Genomic DNA, 12,071 nt, shown 5'->3' on the forward strand with positions numbered 1-12,071 from the left:
AAAAAGGAAAGCTATGTCGTTTGTGACCACCGTATATAGACCGCTCGTGTGGCCTAGTGGTTAGAGTGTCCGCCTTGGATGCTGGAGGTGTTGGGTTCGATCCCCCTAGTCGTACCAAAGACTTACAAAAATGGTACTAACAGCTGCCTCGCTTGGCGCTCAGTACTAAAGGTTATTGTTAGGACTGGTCAACCTGGTGTCAGAAAATGTGACTGGGTGTCACATCTTGCTACATGCGTGAGACATGATGCCCTTAGTGCTAGGCATCACTATAAACTGCCACACTGCAGACATCGTAGCGAAATGACTGAAAAATTCTTAAAGATACGTTAAAAATCAAAACCACACACACAAACACATACACACACAAACACACACCAACATATATAAATATCAGACAGATCAGAAAGTGATATCAGTGGATTATATATGAGAGTGCTTGATAATTGTTGGCGTAATTACTATTCATTACAAATAATAATATCATGTCAATGTTTTGCACTCTGTGATGATTCGAAAACAGGTCCGCGATATCAACGGCACCAATTGCCTTGCCTGCCCATATTCAATCACGAGTAAGCACCCAGCACCAAAGCACCACAAATGATACGACATCATCTGTGTTATACATACTCGCATGCAGCAGACACACCGGCAAGACGACGAAGTAATTAACGTATGTATGTATCTATGTATGTATGTATGCATATGTATGCATGCATGCATGTATGTATGCATGTATGTATATATGTATGTATGTATGTATGTATAAATGTATGTATGTAAGTATGTATGTTGTATGCATGTATGTATGTATGTATGTATGTATGTATTGATGTATGAATTGATGTATGTGTGTGTTCATTCGTGCGTGTGTGCGTGTGTGTGTGCGTGCATGGTTGCATGACTGTTTGGATGTATGTATGTATGTATGTATGTATGTATGTATGCATGTATGTATGTATGTATGTATGTATGCATGTATGTATGTATGTATAAGTTTGATAGATAGATAGATAGATAGATAGATAGATAGATAGATAGATAGACATATATAATTATACTTTAACAATAATATGTTTTTTAAAGTGTTGGAATAAATCAAGTTGATATACGAATTTTATTGGCATTACAAAATGGGAATCGCCCATGGCGCAATAAAACGCATTTATAAACACACTCTCAACCGTGTGCTGTTCTTCCTAAATCAATGATGAATTTCTAAACATTCATCTTTATTGACGTACGAAAATAACGATACAATGTATGAATAATCCCCTTTACTAAATAAATTTAATATGGTTTACAATTTCAACGCAATCCTTTCTGCTTTCTGTTCCACCCTCCCGTCTCAAAACTGAGCAGAAAGTTGGAGTGAGAGAGAAAAAGAAATAGGGATGGATGAAAACCTTAAACTTGAACTCACACGAGGCAAAATACAAAAATATTTGCTTCATCGTAACGATATGTGTTGACTTTCCTTGGGATTAATCTACACTGTTTATATAATCCATTAATATAAATGTGGTAACCCTGTCGACATTATCCGGTGAGTTTCTCGGTTACGAGGTACACATGCTGTGATGTATTTAATATTTTCATGCTGTTATTGTGTCAAAAAACATATTATAATGTTCCAACAATTGCGTATCATAAGTTAAATATGAAAATGTCCAAAGGAAACCACCCCCTTCTTCTCTCTCTCTCTATCTCTCTCTCTCTCTCTCTCTCTCTCTCTCTCTCTCTGGAACAAGATAGAGGTGAAAATCTATTTAAGACGAGCGTAGAGGATTTTTGTTTGTGTCATCCCACGATGTATCTGGACTTACTAATGATAGTAAACCTTACGTCAAACCGACCACAGGATAAGAGGGAGAGAGAGAAAGAGTTCGAGAGATACAGAAAGAGAGAGACAGAGACAAACAGACGGAGAGTTTTAAAGTCAAACTTACCACAGAGAGAGAGAGAGAATTTTATGATCGTTAGTCCTGTTCTCAAAGCAGAATAATACATTAGATCAATTGTACATATATTAAAATATTTGAATTACCTCTTTTTGGTTAGTAATTTTGCTTAGTTTCTTATTCCACGCTAATTTCCATGCGTAAGGTACGTGAATGACTAACGTTGATGTGAACTGCGCAGACAACCATATGCTTGTAGTGTTCTACTAACTTCACTGAATCAATCTTTCAAGTTTAAATCACAAGTTTATATTATGTTGAGTTAATCAATGTGAAGAAAATTAGAAACTCAAATGAGAAAAGAATCAACTAAGAAATATGCAAGGTAATCGTGAATAGCCACAAAAGGCATACAACTGCATTTTGTAGCAACCCACACTAGGCAAGGATGTACGGAGTTCATTCACTCGGTCAATACACGTTTGAATTTAGTAAATCTGAACTATATTCATTGGGAAAATATATCCATTTCTATGTGATATAAATAAAATATAAGTATACTATGTATGCTGTATTAATGATATACTATTCGTTGTATAACATTTTCATTAAAAGGAAACTCGGCGTGCCTCGCTTACTTTTAATGAAAAATGTATACATCTGGTTTTATATCATTAACGCAACATACGTAATATATACAAAAATAACAAGACAAAAAGATGCCGATGTGTGATAAAGTATTTGTTTTGGTTTAAATCTTACGTTATGGGATTTTCTTCTGTTGAACTCGTAAAACTTAATATCAGAATCGTTGTAATTTATAAATCAATGTACACTAATATTGTAATAACTGACATGGCGGACCAATAGTACATTTAAATGAGCACTGCATTTAAGTGAACCAATGTGATTCGAAATCAGATCTATTTGTAACAGTTGTGACTGATATTAAACAACTGCTGAACCCAGTCTAATTCGTTTAGTTTTCATTTGACAATGTTTTCTACATAGGGAAAATTCAGCCTTACATTGGCCATCGATGTGTCAACACTGCAAGTGTCGTTTAAGTCTCATTAAAATCTGGTCCTGGCGATGGCGTTTTTTGCAAAAAAGCTCACTAGATTGTCAAAGTTCCATTAATTCGAGTGCTTTATGCATGGATATACGTGAAATTTAAAGTGTTTTAAATCATGCTTATAATTTTCAGTTATATCAGGATAAAGATATTTATTCGTAGCATCTCAAGAGCGGAGTATAACATTCTTTCCCAAGTGAATGTTTGCCTACATTTACTTAAATATTTCACTCATTGATTCAGTCCCATTTTACGTCAAGAATCGTTCACTTTAAAACATTTGGCAGTATGTCATCACAATTGCAGTCAAAGTAGAATATAAACTCGTGGCAATATTATAATTGTGTGTGTCAGAGAGAGACAGAGACAGACAGACATACTGACTGACAGACAGAGGAAGTGAGATAATAGAAATAAAATAGTGATAAAGCCAATTTAGTGTCTTCGATCAAATATGTTTATTGATGTAGTATGTACAAATACTGCTAATCTAGTAATCGAGATATGGAGTCATATTCCTTTCGCTCTCTTGTCAGTCCTTGGATCATTTTGTTTGTCTTAATATCTGTAAAAAGGAACAAATTTAGAGCATTTTCGCAAGCTCACTTGCCCAAACAATACAATATTGATAAAATATTGATATTCATCTTGACGAAACGACGTTATGGCTACTTCGAATTGTAAGCACAAAGACATGTAATGAGTCAGTAGAAATGAAGTGGATAAGCTAATGGTTAAATTGTAAAAATGTCGTCATACCGTAACATGTAACAGACTTATCAAGGATGACTAATATTTATTCTTACTTTTTATGGTGTCTACTGTAACCGTAATCAAACTTAGGAAAGTGGTGTCCAAATCCCCAGTTGTATCCCCTGAGTACACCACCTAAGTACGATCCGTATCCACCATATCCACCAGCTAATCCAAAGCCGTATCCACCTAATCCACCATATAATCCATATCCTCCATATCCACCATGTCCAGGATACCATCCATATCCACCATATCCAGGATGCCATCCATAGCCACCATATCCGCCGTTGCCACCATAACCTCCATATCCACCATAACTGCCATATCCGCCACCAAACGGATAGGTAGCAATGGCAGCACCTACTAAGCAGGCTACAAGAACAATTACGGCCTTCATTTTCCTCTGCAAAATGAAATGTAAGTTCACAAAATAACAGTTAGCGTTTAATGTTTTGTATGGGAGCGTAGTTTAGACGGTAAACAGAAAGCAAGTTGATGTTACATTTTCTGACATTTTCAATGAATAAAGACCGGGCGTGAATGCATATTATTTGAATTGTACGGTGGTGACAAATGTTTCAATTGTACACTAGAAACGAGAAAATAAATACAGTTTTAATTTTGAAGATTAGGCTCTCGCTCATACGGGATTTCACTGGCAACCTTTGATTTGTAAACAAAGTACATCCTATACCGTCTCCAGATTGCAAAATATATACGTTCCAAGTTTAGGAGTGGCGCTTTAGGGCGATTGACTGTGCAACGTCTTATGGAAACACACATTCATATCCAGATTTGTAATACTGTGATGCTTGAAAGTAATTGTGTGAGCTGTTCGTATACATTATCTTGAAAAAGGAATAAAGGCGATGGTTGCGAAAGGCCGTATGACCTTTATATGGAAACTTAATGGCGTTTTCAAAAGTGACTTACACTGACAACAATGATTCAGTTTTATTCTATGTTCTATCTTACGATACATAAACTCTAAACATGGCGTAAAAGAGAGTAGATTCACCTGACAGTGAATTGTTATTTTGTGTGACGCAGTGTAATAACTTAGATCAAACCATGGAAAGGTCCACTATGTGAATGATTGCCACAACGTTTCGTGATGTTAGGCAGTATGAAGAATGATACCCAAGTGGACAATAAAATAATTTTCAAACCGGATATTTAAATAAAACATGATTTGGATTTAGGATCACTTTTTTCGGTTCGGTTCTATGAGTAATATATTTTAGATCATCTATTTGTCTATACATGAAATTAAAACAAATTAATTAATTGTAAAGATTGGTTGTCATATATACGCATGTATATCTCTTAAAGACAATATGGTTATACATATATTACCGATAATGTGGTTCTTCTTGTAGAACATATTGTTTTCGTTACAAAATTAAACTGTTTCGCAGTTAGCTGGTATGTAAAATTGATATACTACCAAAATTAGAGACCCTTTGTATGATCCCCCAAAAAGACTTGAATGCTGCTAATAGAGAAAAAACAAAAATAGGAGAGCATGAATATAACTGAAACGTATCTTGCGTCCAGAAATGATAATTCAAATGTATACAAGCTCATGTCTCCACATTCGGAAATTGTAAGCATGGCATAAGTTAAAAGAACCATGCGTGATGTATAGGTTATTAACGAACGATAATTTCTATGTCGCATACAATCACTTACCTGGATGACAACAATGTCAAGCAAATTTTGAAGTAGGATCAGAAATTGTGACACCAGTCTGGCAAATGCCTGTGCTGAATCGTCGAATATCCAGTCCTTTTATATCCGTGAGGACCTTATTTTGCATGCATGTTAACTTAAGTAAACACGATGATTGATAGTTAATACATTCAGCAAATTAAATAATTGATGACTAAGAAATACCAGAAACGTATTTTGTTTATGTTGTTTAATTGTATGGATGTAAATTTCCGTTTGCAATGCAGACATGTTTGTTTTTACAATTATGAAAAAATAATCCATGTGATGGATTTGATAAATCATTTTTTATGCATTTTCCACTTAATATTTTCAAGCAACATTTTGACAAATTTAATTCATACAATGTCTCGATCTATCATGAAGAATTTCCAAAATATAATATATTTGAATTCTATATACTTTATTTAAAATTACATTTGTCAGTAGATTGTACCTGTTAAGCACTGTCTATTAAATTGTCGTGTCGCCTAACAGTGTTACGTTGGGGCATGTTAATGTTGGTACCTCTCTTCCATATATGTAAAACGTTTCTTAAATTGGTAATATTATTTTCTTTCAGCGGTCACATTCCAAGCAAACTTAGTAAAGTAAACACCAATGAGAGAAAAATGTTCGTTTAGAGGTGTAAAGATCATTCACACGCTTCTTGAAAATAATTTTCAAAATCTTATTTCAAAGTACCAGGTAAGGCATTCAATTTTGTCTGAATAATTCTACACGTACGATATGATTCCATTTGTAAGCGGATTGTTTTTTTATTGTGTGGATACATGAACATTGATTGTGTTAATAGTGAAAATATACTGTTCTTTTCCTATTGATTGATTGTGTTAATAGTGAAAATATACTGTTCTTTTCCTATTGATTGATTGTGTTAATAGTGAAAAAATACTGTTCTTAGGGCCGAGAGAAAACCAGTCCTATTGGTCGATTGATGAATCATCGCAGCATATTACAGATCTGTGTCCTATGAATGATTAGAACCAATCAGAATAAACCAGATATTAAATCATTTATGTATATAATACAATTATTGCATAAATTGTGATCATACGTTTGATATATTGCAAGTAGATGTAGGAAGCGTAGAACCTGCATGATTTTGCTCTGACCAGTTGTTTATTATGACTCAAAGTATACTCTACTTAGAAAGCATGTGATCTAGTTTTGATCATCACGATATTACATGATGTAATAATAATTTCTATCAAAGTGTTGTATTTATTCCATGATTATGGATCGATTATTGTCCTTGTAGTTTGGCTCCGATGCAACACTTTATTTAAATAACGTAAACCTTTATTGGCGGATTAGTTCATCGTAATACTTGATACAAATAGCTTGTGGTAAATCATAATCAACTCATTTCGTAAAAACATATCACATGTACACTCATCTAGAATACGCTTTATACAAAATGCGAATAGACTATTACTCCTGATGCCATGCTATCACTAAACAATGGTAACACAGTGTGTACCGATGGTACCTATCTTAGTGTTGGAGAGACACCTCCGAATCTGGCACTCTTCATTTCAAATTCACACAGTGAATGGTATTTTATTCTTCCAAACTTTTAAAAGCAAACATGTGTCGAAATGTGAGTAAAGAAAGCTAAACTAAAACAAAACAATAAAACAACTCTCCCAACTGTGGTGTACAATTTTTTTTAACATGGAATCACAAAAAGCTTGTCAAATCCAAAGTATTAAAAGTTTGTTTTGTCTTGGGTAGGTCTTCGAATAATTCAGCTTCGTAAATCAATATTTTTAGTGAACAAGGATGAACTCTGAGCCCATTGTTTTGGAGTTCACTTTTTAATTAACACGTATCACGTGTACTTTTTGTAATACAAAAATGGGTACCTTATACTGTACCTATCACTCCTATGACCTTTCATGAATATTATACTTATTTGTGAAAGGTGTGTTTATGATCAATAATTAACCACGCTCTTCTTGAAACGGCACATTTTTGTCTCATAGTTAATTCCCCGTTGGTGGTTCTCCTGCTCCGCCCACTTTATTGTTTTAATAACTATATGCTATTGTAATGTCTTTCACTGTAGTCTTGTATTCAAACCTTCCTCTTGAACATTTAAACGCGGATATTAATTGATGTGTTGCTTTTTGAATTCTGACGTTGAGGCCATATTCGTGCAAACAATGAACCTGTGTCACTATAGTATTATTATGTAACCACATATCTTCGTTATCTGCAATGAATACCAACTAGTTAACAAATCTTTTAGAGTATCAATCTTATGCTCGGTAAACCCCCTCCTGCCTTGATTTGGTCGTCATTCGAGATTCAGTACGGCTATATTTCAGCGGCCACGTGTTCTACTTATAGCGCGAACGCTAATGCAACTATCGCTATTACTTCAACCCTAACTCAGCTACTACTGCAAAGAATGTATAAGTAAATGTAGGCAACACATGCACTTGGGAAAAATGTTATACTCCGCTCTTGTGATGCTACGAATAAATATCTTTATCCTGATATATCTGAAAATTATAAACATGTTTTAAAACACTTTAAATTTCACGTATATCCATGCATAAAAGCACTCCAATTAATGGAACTTTGAAAATCTAGTGAGCTTTTTAGCAAAAAACGCCATCGCAAGGACCAGATTTTAATGAGACTTAAACGACACTTGCAGTGTTGACACATCGATGGCCAATGTAAGGCTGAATTTTCCCTAAGTAGGAAACATTGTCAAATGAAAACTAAACGAATTAAACTGGGTTCAGCAGTTGTTTAATATCAATCATAACTGTTACAAATAGATCTGATTTCGAATCACATGGGTTCACTTAAATGCAGTGCTCATTTAAATGTACTATTGGTCCGCCATGTCAGTTATTACAATATTAGTGTACATTGATTTATAAATTACAACGATTCTGATATTAAGTTTTACGAGTTCAACAGAAGAAAATCCCATAACGTAAGATTTAAACCAAAACAAATACTTTATCACACATCGGCATCTTTTTGTCTTGTTATTTTTGTATATATTACGTATGTTGCGTTAATGATATAAAACCAGATGTATACATTTTTCATTAAAAGTAAGCGAGGCACGCCGAGTTTCCTTTTAATGAAAATGCTATACAACGAATAGTATATCATTAATACAGCATACATAGTATACTTATATTTTATTTATATCACATAGAAATGGATATATTTTCCCAATGAATATAGTTCAGATTTACTAAATTCAAACGTGTATTGACCGAGTGAATGAACTCCGTACATCCTTGCCTAGTGTGGGTTGCTACAAAATGCAGTTGTATGCCTTTTGTGGCTATTCACGATCACCTTGCATATTTCTTACTTGATTCTTTTCTCATTTGAGTCTCTAATTTTCTTCACATTGATTAACTCAACATAATATAAACTTATGATTTAAACTTGAAAGATTGATTCAGTGAAGTTAGTAGAACACTACAAGCATATGGTTGTCTGCGCAGTTCACATCAACGTTAGTCATTCACGTACCTTGCGCATGGAAATTAGCGTGAAATAAGAAACTAAGCAAAATTACTAACCAAAAAGAGGTAATTCAAATATTTTAATATATGTACAGTTGATCTAATGTATTATTCTGCTTTGAGAACAGGACTAACGATCATAAAATTCTCTCTCTCTCTCTCTCTCTATCTCTCTCTCTGTGGTATGTTTGACTTTAAAACTCTCCGTCTGTCTGTCTCTGTCTCTCTCTTTCTGTATCTCTCGAACTCTTTCTCTCTCTCCCTCTTATCCTGTGGTCGGTTTGACGTAAGGTTTACTATCATTAGTAAGTCCAGATACATCGTGGGATGACACAAACAAAAATCCTCTACGCTCGTCTTAAATAGATTTTCACCTCTATCTTGTTCCAGAGAGAGAGAGAGAGAGAGAGAGAAGAAGAAGGGGGTGGTTGCCTTTGGACATTTTCATATTTAACTTATAATACGCAATTGTTAGAACATTATAATATTTTTTTTGACACAATAACAGCATGAAAATATTAAATACCTCACAGCATGTGTACCTCGTAACCGAGAAGCTCGTATAATGTCGACAGGGTTGCCACATTTGTATTAATGGATTATATAAACAGTGTAGATTAATCCCAAGGAAAGTCAACACATATCGTTACGATGAAGCAAATACTTTTGTATTTTGCCTCGTGTGAGTTCAAGTTTAAGGTTTTCATCCATCCCTATTTCTTTTTCTCTCTCACTCCAAATTTCTGCTCAGTTTTGAGACGGGAGGGTGGAACAGAAAGCAGAAAGGAATGCGTTGAAATTGTAAACCATATTACATTTATTTAGAAAAGGGATTATTCATACATTGTATCGTTATTTTCGTACGTCAATAAAGATGAATGTTTAGAAATTCATCATTGATTTAGGAAGAACAGCACACGGTTGAGAGTGTGTTATTAATGCGTTTTACTGCGCCATGGGCGATTCCCATTTTGTAATGCCAATAAAATTCGTATATCACCTTGATTTATTCCAACACTTTAAAAAACATGTTATTTTTAAAGCATAAATATATATGTCTATCTATCTATCAAACTAATACATACATACATACATACATACATACATACATCCATGCATACAGGCATGCAACCATGAACGCACACACACATGAAGGTATGATCGCATAACGTAGATAAATTTCTTTAGAAATGATATAAAATCCCGTCTAGCATTTAAGGTCGAATTTCATGGGTTGTTATAAGAAGCGATTGTAATAAAAGTAATCCATAAATATTACAAATCTCAAATAAACTGAATTCGTTTATCACCCAGAACATGTATGATGATGAAAGTTCAAGCACTAATATTTTGTCAGGATTGACTTTCACCTCTGAATTTCATCTCAAATATTAATATTACGACCTGTGATAAGATCCAAATACCCTCATGCTTTTGGATTTGTATAACTAGAAAGTGATTCATATGAATACATAAATAAGACAACGGATTTTAAGAATTCACATGTTATCGGTTTGAAAACTTTATATATATATATATATATATATATATATATATATATATATATATATATATATATATATATATATATATATATATATATATATATATATTTAATACAATACAATAAATGGTGAGTTACCAATCACTGAACTGGATGCTAAAACCATGTTTACTATTTTCGAAATATGTGTGAATCAGTGACATGATCATTAAAACGCGTCATCCTATCTACTTCTTCATCTATTGAATTATTTAGTACTGACCTTTATTTCATTTAAAATAAACATTTAATTCAAAGAAGTAACAGTATTAGAGACTGACGCGCATTGTTTCAGGATCTTGAGGAAAAGCAATGTTTCTATCACGCGATTTTCCCATTCGCTATCGTGTTTTCCTGGCTTGTATTATTGAGTAAGGTATATAGTATGTTGTCCTTGGCTGTGCGGGGTCATGCAAATTTATTCTTCTGCGAGAAGTCATGTTCCACTCAAGATTCGATCTTATCATCTGATTAATAGAACTAAATGCATAATACTTGCATCTAGTGTTATTGGACATTATTTCATGATTCCTGTCTAGCACTGACCAATGCATTAGTTTGCCTGGGAAATAATTAAGAGGATTTCTTCAGTAACACTGATCGATGAATCCTTAGCTCATGTTTCTAAAGTTCAACCTTGTTTATAAATATTGATTCAAACTGAAAATTGGATCATGGTCACGTTTGCTAATTTGATGAAACATATAGTTACGAAGAGACCAAATTTGAAAGCACAGTAAGGTCCTTATGCTGTCTTATATTTTGAAACGAATATTTTTTAAAACGAAAATATCAATACCTTAATTAAAAACACTAGAGTTGTATTTTAGGAGATAAATGAATTCAGTTTAATGACGTGGTCTTTTTGGAAAAATGGAGCAGAAGTTTCAATACACATCATTTCCATATTTACAAGTCTTTATGGGTAGTTCTTTTCAATCTAATATGGTTATTAGGTTACAAATCACAAGTAGTCTCTTCATTGATATCAGGCGCGAGCTACTTAACATATTACATAGTCACGTGTCAACTTTTCACACTGTGCTGTAATGCAATGTATCCACAATTTCTTGAGATAATGGCTAAATTCTTCACAGGAAAATACTTTCTGTCTTGGCCTTCCTCTGCTAAAATCCATGCATATGTGAATGCAAGGGAATGAAACGGCATAGCAGCGCAATCCTGGTTAGATGGTGTTGTTTAAAATAGAAGCTGGCTATCGTACATTCCAGTGAAAAATACAATTGTCTCATCGAAAGAAAGAAACCGGATTTACAGTTTGGTATATCAGTGGAGACATATTTGTATGACATTTATCAAACACAAACTCTTTACACTAGGCTAAGTCAACGCTGTCCCTTGGTTCGCCTTTAGATTTTGGACCTAGTTTGGTTGCCTTTCTTTCGACATAATTCAGGTCATCGCTGTAGTCGTATCGCAATTGCCGATCAGAGGCTCGAGATATGCATAACTGCTGCTGGAGTAATTTAAACGAACCTGTAACCGTTCTTGAGGCAGCTCAGCCTAAGGGACCCAAGAAATGTTGGCATCATGGG

The 12,071-nt window shown here is 34.1% G+C and overlaps 1 protein-coding gene across 1 annotated transcript; it reads right to left on the reverse strand.

Moving 5' to 3' along the window:
* Positions 1-3,413: 3,413 nt before the first annotated feature.
* On the reverse strand, positions 3,414-4,188 carry LOC149770939 (uncharacterized). The gene is made up of 2 exons (XM_089948966.1): positions 3,786-4,188; positions 3,414-3,544 (listed from the first exon to the last, which is right to left on the reverse strand). The coding sequence occupies exons 1-2, from the start codon at positions 4,130-4,132 to the stop codon at positions 3,538-3,540; spliced, it is 354 nt and encodes a 117-aa protein (XP_089805092.1). The 5' UTR covers positions 4,133-4,188; the 3' UTR covers positions 3,414-3,537.
* Positions 4,189-12,071: the final 7,883 nt, after the last annotated feature.

This window comes from Sinohyriopsis cumingii, unplaced genomic scaffold (genome assembly GCF_028554795.1).
Source record: "Sinohyriopsis cumingii isolate HCF-2022 unplaced genomic scaffold, ASM2855479v2 utg002203l, whole genome shotgun sequence".
NCBI lineage: Eukaryota > Metazoa > Mollusca > Bivalvia > Unionida > Unionidae > Sinohyriopsis > Sinohyriopsis cumingii.

Bases quoted from the DNA above. Each gene is read 5' to 3' on its own strand.
- LOC149770939 (XM_089948966.1), bottom strand. From the start codon at position 4,132: ATGAAGGCCGTAATTGTTCTTGTAGCCTGCTTAGTAGGTGCTGCCATT.